At 45.1% G+C, this 21,767-nt stretch overlaps 6 protein-coding genes across 6 annotated transcripts; 4 read left to right on the top strand and 2 right to left on the bottom strand.

Moving 5' to 3' along the window:
* Window positions 1–644: 644 nt before the first annotated feature.
* Window positions 645–4,712, top strand: N7462_006534 (uncharacterized protein; the record flags this gene model as incomplete). The annotated part of the gene is made up of 5 exons (XM_057078252.1): window positions 645–1,374; window positions 1,512–2,322; window positions 2,482–3,142; window positions 3,206–3,317; window positions 3,394–4,712. The coding sequence occupies 5 exons, from the start codon at window positions 645–647 to the stop codon at window positions 4,710–4,712; spliced, it is 3,633 nt and encodes a 1,210-aa protein (XP_056933832.1).
* Window positions 4,713–5,317: 605 nt separating this feature from the next.
* N7462_006533 (uncharacterized protein) lies at window positions 5,318–6,523 on the top strand (the record flags this gene model as incomplete). The annotated part of the gene is made up of 1 exon (XM_057078251.1): window positions 5,318–6,523. One exon carries the CDS (start codon window positions 5,318–5,320, stop codon window positions 6,521–6,523), a length of 1,206 nt encoding a protein of 401 aa, XP_056933831.1.
* Window positions 6,524–6,587: 64 nt separating this feature from the next.
* On the top strand, window positions 6,588–7,514 carry N7462_006532 (uncharacterized protein; the record flags this gene model as incomplete). The annotated part of the gene is made up of 1 exon (XM_057078250.1): window positions 6,588–7,514. One exon carries the CDS (start codon window positions 6,588–6,590, stop codon window positions 7,512–7,514), a length of 927 nt encoding a protein of 308 aa, XP_056933830.1.
* Window positions 7,515–8,113: 599 nt separating this feature from the next.
* N7462_006531 (uncharacterized protein) lies at window positions 8,114–9,790 on the top strand (the record flags this gene model as incomplete). Its single annotated transcript, XM_057078249.1, has 2 exons — window positions 8,114–8,481; window positions 8,536–9,790. The coding sequence occupies 2 exons, from the start codon at window positions 8,114–8,116 to the stop codon at window positions 9,788–9,790; spliced, it is 1,623 nt and encodes a 540-aa protein (XP_056933829.1).
* Window positions 9,791–10,856: 1,066 nt separating this feature from the next.
* Window positions 10,857–12,794, bottom strand: N7462_006530 (uncharacterized protein; the record flags this gene model as incomplete). Its single annotated transcript, XM_057078248.1, has 3 exons — window positions 10,857–12,416; window positions 12,480–12,644; window positions 12,699–12,794. The coding sequence occupies 3 exons, from the start codon at window positions 12,792–12,794 to the stop codon at window positions 10,857–10,859; spliced, it is 1,821 nt and encodes a 606-aa protein (XP_056933828.1).
* A 2,807-nt stretch (window positions 12,795–15,601) lies between these two features.
* On the bottom strand, window positions 15,602–18,333 carry N7462_006529 (uncharacterized protein; the record flags this gene model as incomplete). The annotated part of the gene is made up of 3 exons (XM_057078247.1): window positions 15,602–17,576; window positions 17,637–18,149; window positions 18,206–18,333. The coding sequence occupies 3 exons, from the start codon at window positions 18,331–18,333 to the stop codon at window positions 15,602–15,604; spliced, it is 2,616 nt and encodes an 871-aa protein (XP_056933827.1).
* Between the last annotated feature and the right edge of the window lie 3,434 nt (window positions 18,334–21,767).

Here is a 21,767-nt window from a genome sequence, read left to right as displayed (position 1 = left end):
GCAATGACCATCGTGCACTGGAGTTACGGTGACAAATTGCAGCGCAAATGCACACGTGAGGACAAGGGCAGCCAGGTCGCTTAACATGCATGCCACTGCCAACGTCAATGGTATCTCCACAGTTCAGCTCATTTTGACGAAAAATCTTGGAACTTGCCGGAGATCTCAGATCGGCAGAGGGACTTACCCTATCCGGTGTGATGAGATTTCGTCCTGAGGTCCAAGCTGAGGAGTTATCTGTACTCCGTAATACATCCCATTGGTGAAAATCCACGACTTCTTGGGGTTAACCTTCGGCTTATCCTACTTTAGATATTGATTTTGATATCCGTGCACCTAGAGTCCCCCAAGGTGTGTAAAGCTGGTTGATCCTTATCGTGGATTCGTCTCTGTCCATGTTGTGTCACTTCGGTAGTGTCATCTGGTGGTTGTGGAGTGGGTCCGATCACGATCATGCATTAGCTCGATATGGAAATGGAATCTTTATTATTTATTGGTGAAAGGTATGAGGGGTTCATGCTGGCTGCTTTTTCACAAATACTAGCTGAACCCTAGAGTATGATCCCTCCCTGACGTGGTTTGAACATTGACCTCATGTTGAGAGCCATTGGGCAAATCAATTGTGGTAAGACAAAATAATCGAAATGTCGGCGCCACTCGAACAGGGGAGTCTCGAACTCTCAGCAGACGAGAATGAGCGAACTTTTGAGGGAATTGAGATCGAGCCGATGGGGAGCTACTTCGAATCAATCATACAAAACACAGATTCGGGATTTCGTGACAATATTGAAGCCGAACCACTCGATGATGCCCCCGACCTTATCTACGGCGACTCAGAGAGCGATGATGAACCGGGCACACCTCCTCAATTGACAGGAATGAGTACTCTGTTGAGTACATCGACGGGAGGGTCCCTAGGTAAGATTGTTATTGGGGGTGCAGTCGTCGAGAATGTCGCTTTGGTTCTCCCAAAAGACAGGAAAGGCGGTTATGTCGACATTCCTGTTCTCCCGATTACGGCGCCTGGGCATCGGAAAACTGAGCTGCTCGCTGTTATCAGGAAGGATTCAGAGGAGGACGGAACGGCCAATGTTCCCTTGCTGCTTATGCCGGAGGAAGATCCCGAGGGAAACCCTGTGAGCAAGAAGGCTCCCGGTGACCTTTCGCAACTTGTGACTACTTCCCTCCTTTCGAATGTTAGATCGACCCACAGGATGAAAACGAGGTCGAAGACGATCGCCGAAAACAAGGAAAAACTTGAAGCCAGCGATGTCACAGCGACAAAGGAGGAAACAAAGCAGGAGAAGGGAGACAAGAAGGAGGCCAAGAAGGAAGAGAAGAAGGGAAAGGATGAGACAGATAAAGTTGCAAAGGGTGAGCTCGAAAGTTATGTGCTTTCGGGAGATATCAAAAATCTTTTTGGTATCAATGGATTGAAAGGCAAACTTTATAAGTTCAAAGGTAGGGAGTTCACAGCTCAGAAAATCATCACGATTCTGATAATTGCATAGGTCCCGAAACCAAGGAAGAAGCGAAGGCAACGGACGAGAAGAGTACCAAGCAGGATAAAGGGGAAAAAGGGAAGGATGAGCTTCCGTCTACTGCTGAGAAGAAACTGCTTGAGAAAAAGGAACAAATTGAAGGTAAGGAGATATTGGAAACCAAACCTGATATGCTAGTGAAAGATGAAAAGCCGGAAGATAAGGAAGCGAAGAGTGCCGTCAAGAAGGACGACAAGAAAGATGACAAGAAGGATAATAAGGACGACAAAGGGAAAGAGAAAAAAGAGCCAGCACGTGAGAAAGTGAAAATCAATCCAAAGAGTTTGTCACTTTTAGGAAAACCCCTGGGTACTCTCTTTCCATTCCTGGAGAGTGATGAGATCAAAAACCTCCCCATCGAGAGCCTTGAGTTCACTTATTGTGAGGAGGACAGTGGCCATTTTTTCCCTCCCGGACTCCGGCTTGAAGTTGATGTCCTGCTAAAGGATAGTCTACAATGGGCCAGCGATGCATTCCAGAAGATGTTTGGTGATAAAAGATCACCAAAGAAACTTCATCTGAGTGCGGACCTCGGTAAAACGAGAGATTGGTCGAAGCGCCCCAAAGTAGAAGACTTTGCTCTGAAAGGATACTTCACCGAATTTGGCTCTCAAGCTTGGGATATTTTGCAATTTAAGACACTTGGTTTGGAGCTCACAGCTACAAAGGCGGCGAGCAAGAAATCCAAGAACGAAAAAGAGGAAAAAGGAAACGATAAGGCGACAGATAAGATCGATAATGAGACCAAGGAACAATCACAGTCCGATCCTACCGGGGACAAGTCAGCCGATGGTCCACAGAAAGCCCAAGATGATGAACTCAAGCCCGAATCTACCATAGATCCAGTGACTATGCTTCAGGCAAAGCTTACTTCCACAAAGTCCTCTGTAGGTTGATTGCTGTGCTCATCTTCACATTCAAGGAAAGGGACTAAATATAGCCAGATCAAGCAAGACGATCCAGCTGCTGGGCTTGGTGAGCATGGCTCTCATACGAAGAGTAAGGACGAAAACAGCTCGTCGAAAGATGGTACAGAAGGAAATGAGGAAAAGAATGACGACAAGAAAGGCAATAAGAAAGAAGAAGAGAAAAAGTCATACAATTATGGTTTTGGCTTTTTCGGAACAGTGTCATTCATCAAGGTTCCTCACGCTAACTCTCCATTGGATATGCACATTCGGATTGCAAGGGACTTCGAGATTGAAAAGGACGAGAAAAAGAAAGACGACAACAAGAAGAAAGATGACGATAAGAAGAAAGATGACGACAAGAAGAAAGATGACGACAAGAAGAAAGATGACGACAAGAAGAAAGATGACGACAAGAAGAAAGATGAAACAGAAAAGGACGAGGAAAATGAAACGAGCAGTGGCGCCATGGAACCCAGCAAGCCCACCACAACTGAGTCTCAGAAGGTATCATCCGCAGAAGAGACCAATCATGCTAGCGGAGAAAAGGACGACCAGACGGGAGCCAAAGCAGAGGGAAAGGAGAAATCTGTTGAAAAGAAGAAGCATTCTGACGGCAAGCACAAGAGGATGTGGAAAGTGGTGATCTCGTGCGATGAATGGAAAGACATTTATGGGGTCAAGAACGTGACAGTAAGTCCGGCAGTATCTATTTATCTATGAGATCGCTAAGTTCCGCAGATGAAAGAAGCCGAGCTCAAGTGGTCCTTTGAACAAGGAGAATTCAAGAAGACGATGGCATTTGACCTGTCTGCGAAGATGAAACTTGGCACAGGAAGCTTCAAGGTCAAGGGAAAGATCGCCCAGGGTATGTGACTCTGTAGACTTTTTATGCTCAGCATATCTCACAGTTATACCAGGGGATTATTTTGTGGATGCTGAAGTGGGTGATCTTACGCTCACTGACATCAAGAAGATCCACGCCCAGATCCAGGGACAAAAGGTTACAGAGGAAAAGAAAAAAGACGAAAAGAAGGAGTCCACTGAAAGTGCCGCCGAGGAGAAGAAAAAGAAAGATGAAGAGAAGGAGGATGAAGAAGAAGAGGCCAAGGGCAATGAGATTACGTTCAAGAAGCTTCACCTGAACTTGTCTCGCAAGTTCATTGAGAAGGATGATATTACAAAAAACTCTCTGCTCTTGGAGGGCCACGTCACTTTCAATGGAAAATCCAGTGCTCGTGCACTCCTGGAGCTTAGTACGGATGGGCTGACTGTTAAAGGAGGCCTTGCCGACTTCAAGATCCCCGACACACCAGTCATCATTGAGAAGGCACAACTGCTCATTTTCATCGGATTCAACCACAAAGAGAAGGATAAGAAGGGGGATAAGAAGGGGGATAAGGAGGAGGACAAAAGTCCAGACGAGCAGAATGCCAATGACAAAAAGCCAATTGCCGATACTAGGGCTTCAGAGGACAATCCCAGCGAAATCGTGGAGACCAAAGCATCGGCCGCTTCCAAGTCAGAGGATACAAGCAACAAGGAAACCCCAGCTGAGACAGACTCCGAAACTAGTAAAACCGCCAGGGAGAATGTTAAAAATTCCGCTGGCAATGGCGGGAAGAAAAAGAACAAAAGAGAAAGCGAGTTCGCAATTCTCGGCATTGTGAAGATCCACGAAGTCACCTTGTCTGTTGGGTTCTATACTGCGCGAACGAAAGGAAAGGAGAAGCGCGAATGGCTTGCTTTCGGCAGTCTTGCAAATCTCAGTTTGTCGCAATTGGTGCCTGCAATTAAGGATCCATCCTTTAATCTACAATTGGAAAACATCGCCCTTATTGCATCTTCTGAGGATAGAGAAGTCAAAGAAGAAAAAGACGAGCAGGGCGAAAATAAAAAGGAGAAGAAGAAAGAAAAGGAGGGCAAAGATGAATCAACAGGCAAAGAAAAGGAAGAGGGGAAGAATGAGAAAAATGACAATAGCAAGAGCCAGCTAGATGTTGAAGAACCCGCAGTTGTTACGGTGGAAAAGGGTCCAAAAGGTGCGACCAAGGCAAAGGATGGGGATAAGAAGAACAAGAAAGACAAGACAGAAGACAACAAAAAGGACAGCGACAAGAAAAAAGACAGTGATAAGAAGGATGGCGACAAGAAAGATGAGCAGCTTGCTCATGCTGGTGTTCTCGAAACAGTGGAATCATACAAGTACCCCATCGTGAAAGGTAAGTTGGAAGTGCGGATATCCAAAAAGTGGCCTGACTAATTGAAAAGGTGTCCAACTATGTGCTACCATAAACCGGTTCGAGCCCATAGAAAATCTCAACAAAAAGAAGCCAATCGACGGCCTGGTGTTGATCATTGCTTTTACGTCCGACGGCCTCAAAATCAGCATTGACTTGCCGAGGCATCTCGAGGTACCACAAAATTTGATACTCGAAGTGCATTGTATGATATTGATTATGATTATACAGGTCTCGCTGCATCCCGATGTCATTCTAGGAGAGTTCGGTGCTAGCATCATTGCCCATGAGGGTGCACTTCAGCTTCGCAGCACAATGAAGCTGTTGTTTGACGATCAGGAGCCCATCAGGATAAGAGGGGCAATTAAAGGATCGGCGTTGTTTGCAAGTGGTGAACTGTGAGTCTTCCAAGGAACCAAGGTATTGGTGCATCGCATTCTCAACAGATTTCCAGCGTCATGCATCCGAAAGATAAATGGATCAATCCCTTCAAGTTGAACGACAAGGTTGTTGTATCAAAGCTTGGTGTGGAAGCCGGAATCACTTATGCCACAGTTTGGGCCCAAGGTCCTGAGTAGGTTGAACGTACCCCTTTGTGCTATCTATAGTTCTAACATGTCTTAGCAAAATGGCTTTCAGCGGAGCAATCGACGTTGGGCGAGACTTCCATGCTGACATGACGCTGGGCTTAGGCTTGAGGAAAGAGCAAGTCATCACCGTCAACATTTCGGAAATCAATATCTCGAAACTTCTTCGTCTGGCTGGTGAGATGATAGAAGTTCAAGGATTGCAGACCATGAATGGAGGAGAAGACTTCCTAGTGTTCCGTCAGGTCAAATTCCTGTTTTCTACTGGTGGCGTGATACTTCAACAGCGCTATGACAGAGGCATACACGTTAGAGGTATGATGGAATTCTTTGGCAAGAAGGGCGAATTCGATGGTCGAGTCTTCGAAGACGGAATCAGGATTAAGGGAGGCATTGATCATTTCAACATCGGTGGCCTTGAGATTCAATCAGCCAGGTCAAAGGGCAAGCGGGCCACCATGGACATCGAGATGACGGGCGAAAAACAAAAGATATTTGTGGATGGTAAAATCAGCTTCCATGCCATTGAACTGAGCATTATAATCGACGCATATCTCCAGAAGAGGCGCTTGGAAGCCGAAATCTCGCTCAAGTTCACGGAAAGCATCATGTTGCGTCTAAAGGCGAAGGCTGAAGTTCCAAGCTCGCAGTCCTTGGAGGGTGTAGTCATGGAGTTCTCGGCCGAACTAAATCCTGATATAGTTGGAGCCTTCTTCAAGGCCATTAACAACACTATCGAGACGATTGGGAAAATGGCATCGGACTTGAGCAAGAATATCAAGGAGGATCTTCAGCGCCAGGTGTATAAGAAACAAGCCGATCTGGACAAATTGAAGATCGAACTGGAACTTCTCAAGCAGGAAGTCGATCAAGAAGTAAAGGATCGACAGGTCAAAATTGATCAAGATACTCAGGAGAGAAAAGAGTTGGAAAAAGAGCTCGATCGACTAGAGAATGCAGTGGCAGAAGCCCAGGAGAAGAAAGAGGATAACGAGAGCAAGATCAATGACCTTGAATTGGAGAAAGAACAGATCAAGCGGAGGTTCAACAAAAAAATACGAAACAAACAGAAAGATTATGAGACCGAGCTGAAAGCTGCGCGTGAAAACGAGAAAAACTGCGACAAGGAAAAGAAGAGGTTGGAAGACAAGAAAAATGCGTCCTTTGGCGATATCTTGAGGAGTAAAGAAGAGGCTGACAGGAGTTGGCAATGGTGGGAAAGTAAGTCTGGATTTTCCTCAAATTGAAACTTTGGAATTAGTAAACAGAAACTCACCATGATCTACTTGCAGAACAGGCGAAGGACAAGGAATGGTGGTGGGATCAGTGTCGGAGGAAGGCTTGGGCGGAATGGGAAAAGCCGTGGTGGAAGAGGGATCACGCCTATGTGACCACCTGGGTAAGGGAGAACTGAGACCTGATCTGAATAGTCCCACAGCTAACTATTTGCAACTACAGAACCTTAAGGCCGAGGTGGCTATGGCCCAGTTGAAGGATATCCGATACAGACAAGCAATCGATGCAGAAATTCGGCATGCAGCAAATAAGGCTTTCAGTTCTCCCTTGTGGATGCAAATCGAGGGAGAGCTCAAGAAAGCAGGGGACGCGCTCGAGGACGCTTCCGTTGCTATACAGAACATTATGGAAGGTAAAATTCCCGAAGCTATTGAGGCTCTGCGAAGAGATCGGGACCGCGAATGGGATAGAAAGATCAAGACGATCGAAGAGCTCAAAAGCACAACCAAAAATATCAAGGCAAAACTCAACCTTGCCCTCGAGGAACTTATAAAGAACAAAGGCCGCATTACAGAGAGGGAGGTGCAGCTAGCAAAGGATGTTGAGAAGTTGAAGGGTGAGCTTGAAACCAGACCTTTTGAGGATGACTATAGGCACAAGCTCCAAGATCACGAAGCTGTCGAGGCGGAGATTCGCAAAATCCAGAAAGCTCTCACAGAAATTGGTGATGGTATTGATAATACCGTCGAGGAAGCACAGAGAAGGGTCCGTGTGATGGAACAGGGAGTTCCCACCGTCAAACTGATTCACGTTGTTGGCTCTACTGATGTGTTTATCACGAACAAGCCCCTCACTTTCAAGGCCGAAGGCAGATGGGATGGCAAGCCAGTCCACTGTGAAGTTCAGTGGGCACCAGGTTGGAGTGTTGCCGAGCTGTATGATCAAATTTCTTCCAAGTTGTTCGATGCAGCGGCCTCAAAGTTGATGCTCCCAATAAAGTGAGAGAATTTTGAGTCTGGCTTTTGATTACAGCATTCTCTCGGGTCTACAACTCTGAAGAAGTCAAGTACATATACACAGGCTTACAGCTCCTGGATTCTGAGGCTCTGGCATATTCATGCAGTGCCTATTGTTGGAATTAGATCATATATTTAGTTTGCGCAATCAATGTTGGCAAGTACCAAACATATGGCTGGCTAGATCGCACATATCCGCCAGCTCGAAGTTTATATCTCATATATACTAGACACAACGCCCAAAGCACCGGCAATTTATGCCAATACATCTCCTACAATTGGAAAATATCTTGACTCGGCCACTTTTCGTACCGCGCCGCTACTCCAACCCCTCAGAGTGGATACTGTGACACGTCTATACATCTGTGCGAATCAGCACATGAATCACACCAGTGGTCAAAGACAGAACTCAGCTAAACCAATTAGTCAATGATCAGCATGCGCACATACAGCGAATTGATCATTTTCTGCAGTGGGGTGAAGAATACAACCCCGCTTTCTCCCAATCTTGATGATAAAAGCCACCTTGGATCACTATCAAACACATCCACAAGTCCTTCAATCTCTTACTTTTGTCAATGAAGTATGCAACCCATCAACATACCCCCCAACGACCCAAAGGCTCCAAGATGGCTTCTGGATCTACAGGAATGGAGAATACAGCCCTACACTGAGGTTCCAAAGGAGATACTGGAAGGTGAAGGCTATGGAATAGTTTCCTATACCTGGGGGTATATTGCACAGTGGGATAAACCCGCCCTGGATGTGCCCAAAGGGATTGTTTGGACAGTACCCACCACTTCGAAATGGAGCTTGGCAAGGGCAAGAGAAGTCATGCGGAAGATTGGCACCCGGTATATTTGGTGGGACTGGATGTGTGTTCCTCAAGGCCGCGTGCAAGACCTCACTCCCGAGCTTCTCAAAGCCAAAGGAGAGGAGATTGGGAAGCAATTGTAAGTGATACATTTTTAAATCCATGTCTGACTTGCTTTCTCTGATTTTTTTAGGCATATATACAAAAACTCGAGCAAAAGCATTGTCTGGCTTCATTCCACATCATGGGAAGATGATTCAGCTCTGAAAGAGGTACTCCTTCTAGAAATGTCACAACCTGGCTTTCAAGACCCGACAATTGTCCAAAGTTACACAAGAAAGGTCGACAATTACATCGAAACTGCGCAAGCGGATGAACGTTGGCTGAAGTCCGGTTGGACATTACAAGAAGGTGTTCTTCTAAGCAGCACTTGTCTAATCGACGGGCACGGGAATACACTCTCTGATAGCAGATTCTATACCGGCCGCAAAGCTACCGTTCGAGATCTTTCAATCCCTGTCTCGACTCTTGCTTTCAACCTCGCCTCCGGCTACTTCATCCAAAGCGAAGGACATGATCCGGATACCACAAGACCTGGCGCTGGTCAATTCGGTCATTTGCTACCAAAATCACCAGAGTCCGTGATCTGGTTACGTCGATCACTTAAGAATTTAGTTCAGTCCGGACTAGTGATGTTCTTCGAGTATAGTCCTCTTTTCATTTTGGCTGGGAAATATAGCAGAATGTATGGTGTGTTGGCGGACTCTTGCTGGGCCTTGGTAGGTGCAATGGAGTTGGAGAATATTGAAGTCAGTTATGACCTTCCTATGGAAAACATCAAGAGGAGGTTTCTATCTGCACTTGTTGAAAAGTATCAATGGATGATGATGTTTCTGCCTTTTCCGGAGTGTCTGATTGAAGAGAGGGGAGGTACGATGAAACGACCTTTCCAGTGGACGGATGTTGTCGATGGTGCCTTTTTGCCTGTTGGTCTTTTCCTGGTTGAATCTCATGCAGATGAGAATTTGCCTGCAGAGAAGCAGCCAACTTTGCAATTTTCTGACGAGAATTTCGAATCGGATGAACTCCGGGTCAAGGGGCCGGGTGGCCAGGCAATGAGTCTATTCCGCGTGTCGAAAGATCATATTACCTACTTCCGTCATTATCGCCAGGACTCAGATGGGTTGCGCATTGTGTCTTCCCGGTCTGTAGATGTGTCGGATGATGATCTTCTAGCGAGTGGGTGGTTATTACATTTGTGGAATGTCGATGAGAAGAATGGTGTGCGCGGGAAGCGGTGTCTACTGGTCCTGCAGGTGGAGGGCCTCGGAACGAACGATGAACCAGTCAATGCAACTTTCGGTGGCATGATTGACGTGTGGGGACTAGACCCAACATCCGAGAAGGCAGATGTCAAGGACATGATATTGAGGTCCTCGCGGCCGTAAATTCTCGACAGTTCCATAGTCTGGTGAAGCGTCGACCTGCGCAAATCAAACTTAAGCATGCATAAATTATATACAGGGCGTCTGGCCGGGTCTGGAAAGAGGAGCCATTTTCTTAAACAGCTGTATGACATCTACCCAGTATCGAAATGATGACGGAATTTAACTGCATTTAGAAACACCACACGGTCGACAAACAGTGAAAGCAAGAAAGCTTCTAATTGCGCTTCCCTCAAAGCCGGACAGCATGAGCCCTTTCGCTCTTGATCATCGCGAGTTCACCCTCTTTGGAGAATTCAAGACTATTGGTTATTACACAAACTTAATAGAAAAACACTGGGCTACCAGCAAATTTTGTCTCTTGGTCGGTCAGTGCTGGCACTACACAAAACATTCCTGGGCTCCCAGATGTTTGTTCTGTCAGAGCAACGGCGGTCGAAGGACTTTTCGAGATCAAGTACGGCAGCCCAGAAAGTCTCCCAGACACATATGTTCATAGAGAGATTTTGTCTTATGTCCAGGAAATGCAGGACAATGGACTAGCTGAAGGTTTATCTGATCATCCAGAATTTTCGCGATTCAATAGCCATACCCCATTTGAATTGACAGTTCCCAATGACCGGATTTTGAACGGGTTCTATGAGCGGCTCTACGCTTTGCAAGGCTATCGAGCCAGATGACATACTGGAAGGGCATTTCAATGCCAGGATTCGTCTTTACTCTGGAATTTCACCGAATCTTACGTACTACCGGGGCTTTACAACTAGAGCGAAATAATTCTCGGTGGTTTTATCAAACCATTTTCAGAATTTGAAGGGATGACCAATTATCAGAATCCCATAACATAATGCTGATTCTCAATCTCAGCCTAATTCAGCACTAGTTCAATAATTATAAACTTATGTATATAAAATAACGGGTATGACCATTGAATTTGTGAAGAGAACTGGTAAATGCAACGATTATCAGCGAAAATACAGCAAGTAGGATTTGGCCGCAAGAACTCCCTCGCCCTCAAATGCAAATGCATATAATATAACTGTGAAAATCAAAATTGGGCAGATGTGAACTACTCTTTTTCTTTCCAAGATTTCATCTCATCTTCTCCGCTCTCCAGATCATCAGGGTCCTCCATCCACACTCGTGCATAGCCGTCCGGGATCAGCCTTGAAAAGGACATGAGAATCAACCGTGTAATAATTCTTCGGTATAGCATCACAGTACCAAATGCAACACTGGCAATAAAACCGGCAAAGAAAAGAAGAACAAACTCTACAGCCTGATTAGAAGCTTGTTGCATGTCTGTGACCTTATCTGCGTGTGGAGCTTCGGGATTATCTGGTCGTGGCAATGATGCTTCAGCAGCCCAATACTCTGGAGGGATAGTTCTAGAATCAGGAGATACCCCGAGAACTTCTAGGTTGGCATCTAATGCCTCAACAGATACCCAATCCATGTACCCGCGAGCAATGAAAGATGTCTCGAATCCCTTCTTTGACACCATACCAATCACTTTTTTTGCAGTCGTTGAGTTATTGCGGGCGTAGAATCGCCAAAATTTGATATCGGTTGCACCGTTCCAGCTCACATGGAAGACTGTTGAGAGCTCAGAGCCATTGACGCCGTAAGTTTCCGACATAAGAGTTGGCGGATAGGAGGGGCGGCCAATCCAAGGGAACTTATATGCACGATATGTGTCATGTCGATCGGAAGCAAATCGAGCTTCCATTAAGAGTCGCCCATCGTGGGAAACTTCGGTCATATACCCATCCCAGGACCAACATACCAGGGCATTTCCATTGGAGAGGGTTTGCATATTTCCTCGCCGGTCAGTAACACCCCCGTCTGGACGCATATAGCGCTGCAAAACGGTCGCTTTCATCTTGACCAGGTCAAGTTGAACATACATAGCGGATGAGACTGGCTCACGCACGTCCGTATCAATTGCTCCATTATTGAAAAGGGAGATTGTCATATGTGTTGAGTTCACAGAAATAAACCGAGCATTGTGCTGACCGTAAAAGTCAAAATTCTTTTCGAAATTGTTTTTCTTTCCACCGAGGCGCCAGATGATGTGACCATCCTTGCCTGAGATGAGATAGATTGTGCTGGTGTGTCGCGCAGAAAGCAGATAGTCTCCATTGTCATTCTTGTCAACAGAATTTGTATGCATATAATCCGGATGAGGATGCTGGTCTTCTACCCGTGTGATATAACTTTCATCAAGCTTGACACGATTGTTGCTTCTCCATTCGAATATCTTTTCTCCAGTCATGAGATTCGTCTCGGTGAAGCCGTTATTGGTTATCACCTGTTCGGTTTCTGGTCGTCCAAGCTCGTCCAGCTTTATCACCTCGCCTCGAGTTTGGATCTGTAGGACATTGGGGGAGTATTTCACATTGAACTCGTGCGTGTCCACCTCGTGTGCAGGAACTGTCAAAATCTTTTTGGGTTGATAGTTGTTATCATAAACCGCGGTCATGCCGTCAGATTGCATGTCGTACGGCATATGCCATCTCATCCAGGATAAGTGTGGTTGTAGTTTACCAGTCGCATCCGGGAGATCGATCCTTCGGAAGTCATATACATTCAGGTTCTTGAATTCAACGGAGCCGGACCAGATCAGAACCTTATGGGACATTTAGTATATGATTCACGGGGACAAATTGCTGAAAGATGTGGGATCACTAACTCCGTCTTGATCAAAGATATGAGGCCCAATCTGATACGGCACCCACTGGTTTGTCACCTTATCACCATCGTGTGTCCAATACGGGGCAGTAAACCAATATCCAGGCGCAACAGCCGATCGATCATGGTAGGTAATATTCCATTTTATTATGCGATGCTTAGGGAGCTATAAACGGGATTAGAATGAGTCCGATGGTCATCAAGACAGAGTGAGACTGACAGTGCGATATTGAATGTAGTCATCATCTTCGTATTGAAATGCTGACTGTGCAAAAACACCATAAATGAAAAGGACAAGGGACAGCCAGTAGGCCATCTTGATAAGAACTTGCAAAATGGAGTGTCAACGGAATTGTTCTCCTTGTGTCGGTGTAAAGGATGTTCGAAGAAAAAGGAGTTAACGAGCGGAATAAATGCGATGATTAAAGAGAGTCATAGGTTAGGGAAGAAAAATACGACGGGACGAGCGCCCTTCAAATTCTGGGTGAAATAGGCTCTGCTCGAGCTTTAAGGAATCTCATAGCCATGCGAAGCGATGACCGGGGAATCCGGCATAATCTGATCGATCGAGGCTGATGGTTCGCACGGCGTTGTCCGTACGTCTCGATCAAATAGTATAAACTAATTTTTTCGAGGTTAGCTCCAACCGATTTCTACTGACAAAATCAAGCTTATGGCTGACCTGTTGACGTGGTCGCCGCTATTTTTACCTTGATCAGGATGAACTATTGAGTCAGCTTCCGAATGAACCAATGATAGTCGAGGTGGCACTTGCTAAATTGCCCCTTTTGAAAGGCAGGTTCTAGATCTGCTTTTTACGACGAACGACACACAGCGCTAGTAGTTCGCGGGTAACCGAACCGAGACGAAGCGACTTTCGTGATTCGTTCGCTCACGGAAAGGACCAAACGCCGCAGGTGGACCCTCGGCGGCTACGATAGCTATTTTGTCAGAAAAGGAAAAGAATAAGAATAAGATGTCTGCCACGCGAGTGGCGATCCTTATGTCTTTTGATCAGGCGAGGAGAATACACACTAATAGAAAAGGAGAACGCCCCGGTTGTCTGCACGATTCAAATGCTCCCATCCCAGAGTTTCCTGAGTTGGGCGTTTCTTTTCCAGAAGGATGGAAGATAATCGTTGGCTGTGGGCCAAACTTATGGGTTTTATAGCGAGTAGACTGCGAAATGTAGAAATTGCAGTCGCCAGGAATATATTTACCAGCAGCAGGCTATCTCATCTAAGAAAAACTACGGAGTGGAGGGAACGTTTTGATACATGTGCCGGCCAAATCAAACAGTAGATATCGAATTACGCGTTTCTGATCCTTGATCCATTGGAAAAAAAAAAGGGAATGGGCCGTCTGTCCTTTTAAAGGAAGCTGGCTCGTATCATGACGAATTTAGATCGCATCGACACTACGGTTTAGTACCGAAGAAGGCAAATAAGTACAAAAAAAGAGAGGGACGACCGTGGATCGAACACGGGATCTTGGGATTTGCAATCCCACGCGGTACCACTACGCCACCGCCCCGGGGTATGATATTTGCCGAGATATAAATTTATATGACTGACTAAACTACAGAAGCCAAACCAATTGAAAATAGCAAGTCACCAGTTAGTGTGCACCACCCTATAGTATCACTAGTTCCTGAAATATTAATTTTTTAATAATCCTAAAGTCTTGGGTCCTATAGTTCAGGAACTCATTCTCTGTCAAGAAGAAGTTATATAATATCGCGAGGATATATATATTCCTCACTGCTTTCTGATAGGGATACTCAGAGCTCAGCGCTCTAAGACGCCAATTAGCGCGGTAGGAGATATTCAACACTCCCTATCAGCCAGTTGAGCTCGATAGATATCATCATATTGAGGATCGCATTCTATTAGATCTTACTCACACAAGCCTACACAGGGTCCTACTGTATTGACCAAAATATAATATCCCTTTAAACAATCCAGAATGATCGGTTCGACCCGAGCGCGACATGAGCGGCGTGAGTTGGATATGCATACTGAAATGCCAAGTCAGATCTATTGACTGCGGAGTTTCAGGCTGAGCGGGGAGCCTACAAGAATCAACTCCACATTACGTGCGCTTAATGTAGGCCGATGGAGCTGTATGCCCTGGGAAGCACAAAGTCTAGCCTTATATGGCGTCACATCACAATCAGATATATGTATTGTGGGATAAAAATGAGATGGTTTCCCAGTGAAGGACCGATATGGGGATACGTAACAAGGCCTGGAACTTGTTATTATCAGTTCGTAAAAGAGATGGTTACCTTGGCGCATTGTGATGCATAGGGATGGCGTACTGTGGTGGGAATAGCGTTATGTCAATATATTAGGATACTATATAGGCTAATAAAATTAGAATCCAATATAATACGATACTCGACATAGTATTATCTAACAGTGTAAACTATTACGCAGTATTGAATATCTCCTGCCTCGTTGACTAGCGTGTTACGGCTTTGAGTTCCGAGTCTATCCAGGATACCATACAAAAATAATGAGGAATCGAGAATTCCTGTAATAATTGCGGTGGCACAGAGGAACTGGTGGTCCTTGCTATATTCAATGGCTTTTTTTCTCGATACTGTACCTTATTAGGGGTAGGGTTGTGATGTTCGTACTCCTGTGCATCGCGGTCACGCGGCGGGAGCACCCGAAAGTAGGATACTTTAATGTAGTGCTCCGCATGAAATTGAAGGATGGCGGCTCTGCCATGATTCGGCTTCCTGAGCCCGAAGCGATGATGTTTTCTGAAGAAAAGGTCCGCAGCGAGGTCGCAGCGAGCATGCCTCTATTCCGGTACCGTTTACGTCGGGGCACTAAGAGGAGAGTTCCCTTAGCCTAGGCATTTTCACCAGCATGAAATATACTGATCATGAAATGAAGATGAGTAAAACCTTGAATCTACCTGAATTTGGCTTCGAAAACCGCCCGAATCCTATCTCAAACGTTGAGATCAGCAAGCGGAAACGTTGTATGGACAGTTTGTACGTATTCTCTTGAACTCAATAAATTATGATCTCCTGGGATTGGACCATTGGAACAAATTGACGATTTTGAATGAGTGGTTTTCCATACGTGTTCAATTTTAAAGGGCGCATTTTCAAGCGTACTTCACACCTTCAATAGGTGTTTCCACTCTCTTTGAGCTAAAACTGCAATGCAAATACTCTTCTTCTAACTTGCCCCTCTCCACAGCGCCCCACATTACCGGCTTGAAAGCAGCTTTAGAGTCGTCAGCAGGTGGGTGACAAGCCGCGCTTAGAGCGAGACTGCACTCAAATACAGCCGGCATGGCCTGGGATTTGAACCTCTTAGCCCCTAAAAAGGCGATGACGAGAAAAATCGAGATTGCGAGAAACATCGAAATCTGGAATGGAATAGTCGACACACTGCATGTCATCACAATAGCAGAGTAGACGGGATGACCATAGATATCATATGGTAAGATCTGGACATAGAAGATGCCTTCGGAAGCAAGCCAATGAATCAACGTGAAGACTAGCAAGAATGGCACGCTATAGCGGTATGGGATGGTGAGATAGAATGTCGATCGCTGCTCGCCACGAGGAAAAGATACTCGCAGCGGGCGGCGGGACACAGCGTATTTGTTATAGTCCGCTGCGAGAAGCATGCGCGTGAGTGTGTCATTAAGGAAGAAGTATAGTAGCGACACAGCGACCTGTGGTGTATTGGCCAGAAGTTCCATGCCGATGTAGCTCGTGGAAAGATTGAGCAGCAGGGTATCAGGTGTCGTCTGGGAGAATCCTTTCGAGTCCCAAATGTTTTTTTCCAGGTAATTGTTCACGGGAATCTGCAGTAGGAGCTGTGTCATGGAAATATACAGTATCAACACGACCAAAGTCGAGATCCAAATCTTCGCTTTGCTCGCATTGCTCCATATTTTAGGAGATTTCGTGGAAATTTCCTCGGGGTGAGGTGTATCGGAAATCACAACACCCGTTCCTTGTCGGTTCTTAGATCGTTTCCACCAATCATCGACAGGATATGGGTGTACTTTTGAGTGTGAAAGCATGCAGCGATTTTTTGTAGTTGGGTCGGGACGTTGGAGAAAAGAGGATATTGCGTCCCCAATATTCAAAATGAGGTCGTGACGGTTGATATAAACTAGGCGCCACAGACACGCTAACTTTATAATATTGCACAAGATCATGGCAAAGGCAATTGGCAAGTGATATAAAAGTTCACATTCCTCGTCGGTTTTCTGGCTTAGGCAGTAATCAATGTCTTGACTGATACCGTACCAATCCCCTCCACCGCCCCCAATGCTGGTGGTTTGTAGGTATTGCCAAGACAAATCTTCCAATCCGTCACAGTAAGATGACACTTGCCAGCTGCTTGTTGACTCTGACCAGGCGACATTTTCAAAATATGATTCAGTCTGACTCACGGTGGGGTTGTCTTGGAGGAAGTTAACAAATGAATCTATCGCTTTCTCGGTCAAATTTGCCTTAGATTGCAGATCCCCCCTTTCATTGGAAATAGAAAATGCCGTCACTTGAAAGTCACCATCTGTCACATTGACCTGCGTAATTTTAGGGTAGTACACTGAGAAGAGAACCCATGGACTTGATCCTTGAAAGTCATTCCTTGAGCAAGAAATGCCCATTTCATCTCCTTGGTTGGCACACATCCATCCAAAGCCACTAGTTTCACTGTCGCCGATCATTCTCCGCTGTAGGGTGCCAATTGGGTTATCCGGAATGGCTCCGGTCATGCGTGTTGGGAATCCGTATGCAGCTAAGGCAAGACTGCTATTAATGGGCACTGGATCGGACGGCACAGCCACGACAGTACGCCTATCGCTCAGATAGTCGACAGCATACGTATCGAAGCACTCTTCTTTGCTGAGTTTTTCGAAAGTGCCATTAAGGAGAGTTGAACGAAATTCCGGTAAACTCCACCCTGTCATGTTCCACATCGTGTTATCTCTCTGGAAACAGGAAACATCCTCGTATGTAGAAGTTGGAACACTGTGGTTTGATACGAAGACTTCTGATGCGACAAGTGCCGCATAGGAATTAGCGTTGGTAGAAGAATAGAATATCGAGTTATAACTTTTTGGTAAGATACTAATCAATAAACATCCGGTGTGATAGAGTTTGACCAATACTTACATCAACTGCATCATGAATGATGTCCCTATCAGCAAAATCCACAGGAACTTGCATATCCGGCTGGTGTTTTCGAAGTTTTGAAGACTGAAGACACCGATAGATACACAGGAACGACTAGAATGCGCTCGGTCTATGTCTGATCGTGAAGGTGCAACAAGGATCTGGCAACAATAGCTGCTTGTCGCAGTCAAAATCACACTTAGGACATTGATAACTAGGTGAATGCCAGTCTTCATATATGAGACTCTGTCGCAGGAACCTCGATAGGTTGTTATAGAGCCGAAACTGAGAGGGCCATAATGAGAAGCAGATGTCCCGATTGCAGTGACAGTAATGATGATGTTGACGAGCAGTACCGCAGCCGTCGCATAGACGCACCACCGCACCGGATCCTCCCATGGCTTATTCTGTGGCGCCTTTTTAAGGAGATCCTCCAATGCAAGTTCTTCATCACGGTTCTCCTCTCCATCGTGGGTAATTTGTGATGTTGATGAAATCGTTGAACAAGAACTCCTAGTAGCACGGTCAGTTTGTTTCCAGAGGGTCGAGGCTCCCACCAACGATGTTACCTGAGCTGCGTCATTTCCAGGTCCATATCATTATGTGAATCGGGTACAGCATTATGAGAAACTGATGAATCTTCATCAGGCTCATCAGTGTCATTTCTGACTACAGAATAGGACCCGTGGCGTGACATTTTTTGTCGCGTGTGTGCACCATCTTGCTCATGGATGGGGCGAAATTTCTAGTTATGGGAGCAGAGAAGTAGTCAACAGTCAGGCGGGAAGAATTCAGCCCTGTCTCCACATTATAATACTGAAACGAGTAAAGCGACGGCCGATCAATGGCCCCCTCATGGGGGCCGTCCCGTGAAAGGGATGAAACGTAGGTGAAACGAGTGATCGATGGAGGCGAGTGTGACGGTCAACGTCAACATGCTATAGAAGGGAGGTAGTATAATAGGGAAGTAGAGGTTAGATATCTTCTCTTCTTCATATCCCTAGAGCTCCTCCCTGATAATCCTACTACCCCTAGTGGATGAGCCTAGTTCGTAGATAGTGATTCTGGTCTTTAGTAGTTAGTCGAAATCTAGAATTAGAACCATACTAAATTCCGATAGTCTTCTGTATACCAACTCAAACTAAAGACTGAGAATTAGTACTGGATCGCGATCTATTTTACTAGGAATAATGGCGAAACCAGGCAACCTAGAATGTACCCTTCCATCTTTTCTTTAGCTACCAGAAGTTTCACCTTCATTAGTACTCTTCGCTTTGGATGGTCTCATGAACATGAATTGAAGGGGGCGATGATGGTAGTTTAGGGGGGCTTTCTTTTTTCTGTTGGTAGCTAGAAAGGTGTAAGATACTACTTGTCAGCGTAGTAGGCTGTCGATTAGGCAAGGAATCTACAATGAATAAGACACGAAACACTAGTAGTCCTATATTGCACAAAAACTGAATCTTGAAAGATTGAAAAGATGGGATCTTGGGTCTCAGGCTAAAAACACCAGAATCGCTTAGGAGTCACTCTAGGAATATGACAGGTCGCACGGAGTAGGAGGGATAGGACTCCGAGGTTATCTAGAGACGAATATTAGGTAGAATCCCTCAGGATCCCTTACAACAGGATGCGGCATATAGACCGGTCCCCGAGATTTCTCATATTCAGCTAGTGCTTTCTCTTTCCTAGCTGCCAAGCATATAGATATTTCCTCTGCGGCGTTGGTACGGCATGGAGTTAAATTTGGTGATAAAGTAGTCTTAACTCTCTTGGGACACACTGGACTCTCTTGTGATACGCTACAAAAGAAACCCCAAATGGGAATTCTTCCCAAGGCATGTCCCAGAATAAATAAACCATTGTGGACCGCCAAGTATCCAGGACGAGCCTCCGTTGGAAACCAGCGAATAGAGTGACAAGATTGAAGATTCAAGGAAGAATTCGAGCTGCGCCGATTCTAGTAATTACACGACCAATAATTAATACCACGGAATTTAGCGCTACACTATATATTAAACTTCTAAGCTCGAAAATGAAGACTACGAGAAGAAACGAGATCTTAAGCGGAAAGTATTTTTATATTTCCCCTAGTTAATTGAAAGCCTCCTGTAGTCATCAAGAAACCAGAACTATGCCAACTAGAGTTATCGAGGCTATAGAACTAATTGGTGATTTTTTGAATAGCTATCGCGATAATCGTCTATTTATTTAATATCAATATTAGATAAGGATAGCATTTTAGAAAGAAGCCCTATTCCTCTAAGGTTATAAGATATACTATATCGAGGGCAACCAAAAAGATGCTTATACCGAGAGCCACGACAATAATGAGTAGCTTGAGACTATAAGGGTACTATGCTTGATTATCTAGGTCCTGCTCTTCAGTATCTACCTTTTCCGGCGGCTTGGAACTCTCTTGTCTATCTTGAGTATTATATCTTCTGCGCTCCAAATCGGTCGTAGAAGGTGCTTTGGTTATCGATGACAACGCGCTCGATTCTATGTTCTAGCGCTCCTTTTCTATATCTAATATTGTAATTATTTTCGTCGGTAGTGATAGATCTTTACCGGTCAATGTTTTTTAGAGGGATAATTTTATCGAAACAAGAGGACAAATTGCAATAAATAAGAATAGTTTCATATAGGTATGGTTTTGAGAGTTTTCTAATAATTTTGAAAAGGATATATTACAAATGTCTGCCGAATTTGAGCCTGTCTAGCCGGACGAACGAATAATTCAATAGTCACTAGCCCGCTGCAGGATATTTCCTATACGATTAATATAAATATAGAGCGCTGTTCGTCCGCCGTATGTTGCATTTCGCGGCAGTAGAATAGTATCCGCTGAGTTAGTACCTCCGAGAATTCCCCCGCTGGCGGTCTAATCTTGGAATTGCTTTGTTCACCTTCTATATCATTTACGGCCTCCGTAGTAAACTTATCGTAACTAACTACCTAAGTGGCCGATTCTACGGACGGATATAAATATAGACTACGCTGCCGAATCGGAAGTGAAGCGGAGGAAGATCCGCAAAGGGACTAGGAGTTGCTAGGAGTGCAAAAAGCGCAAGATGAAATGTGTGTATATAGAACCCAGCTCTCTAGCCAATTTCGATGCGGTCTATCTTGGCTGTCAACGGCGAGGGCTCAAATGTGTGAGTTAGGAGTTTGAATTTATCGAGGAAAGGGATAATGAAGGACAGCCTGAGAGGGAGGGACGACACACGAGTAGTAACGATAGAGATCATGTTGCGAGGGTTGAGGCCTTGGTTGAGCACCTAATCAGGAAAGCGGACCATGATAGGAGAATAGAAGTACATGCAGCTAGCGGAATTCCTACACCTAGTATGGAACTCCTACTGCTGCATCAATAGATCAAGAATCCTCACGCTTGTCTTTGTGCAAGCCTTCGCATATAAGTATTTTTTTGATGTCCAGTGTACGACAAGACTGGAATATACTTTGTCAGGCTTATAAACCAACTGAAGCTGAATAATTGAGATATATATATCCTATGTCTATTCATGGCCCGTATCGATATAATTTTAGGTATCGTAGCAATTTAGTGCGCGGATCTTTTAAAATTAATATATTATACTGACAGTCTTATTAATGATTACTGATATAAAAAATGAATAGAATAAAAATGTGATGGCTAAGATATAGGGATAGAAAATATCGCCTTAACTAAGTGTTTTGAGGTGCGCAGCTCGCTTGAGAAATACGCTATGCCTGATTTGTTAGGCACCTAATCTTCTCCTTTGATTCTGGTTTGTACAGTAAAACCTACACTAAAAATACCATTTTGGGCAGCGAAACAAGCTGAACGCTGTGAATTTCGAAATAAAGGACGTTCTGCCACTAACTAAACTATCTGAACCCTGTCCACCACGCTATCCAGGACCACGTCCAGCACAAGGAACCATATCTGGGTTGCTGGAAGTGGTAGTTGATGCCACTGTGGCGATGGAAATAATCAAGTGTAGGGTTAGAAGGGGAAGTGGGAAGGTAGAGTATTAGGTAGGGAGATGTGGTGGACGATATGGTGGAAGACAAGGTGAAAGACGGGATCTACTTAGGTTGAAGAGTGACTTATATTTACTAAGGGCTTGCATATTAAAGGGAGGT

Source organism: Penicillium macrosclerotiorum (assembly GCF_028827735.1).
Source record: "Penicillium macrosclerotiorum strain IBT 26536 chromosome Unknown utg000006l_segment0_segment0, whole genome shotgun sequence".
In the NCBI taxonomy this organism is placed as follows: Eukaryota; Fungi; Ascomycota; class Eurotiomycetes; order Eurotiales; family Aspergillaceae; genus Penicillium; species Penicillium macrosclerotiorum.
The sequence above is the reverse complement of the archived record's forward strand: the minus strand, read 5'-3'. Positions and strand labels throughout refer to the sequence as shown.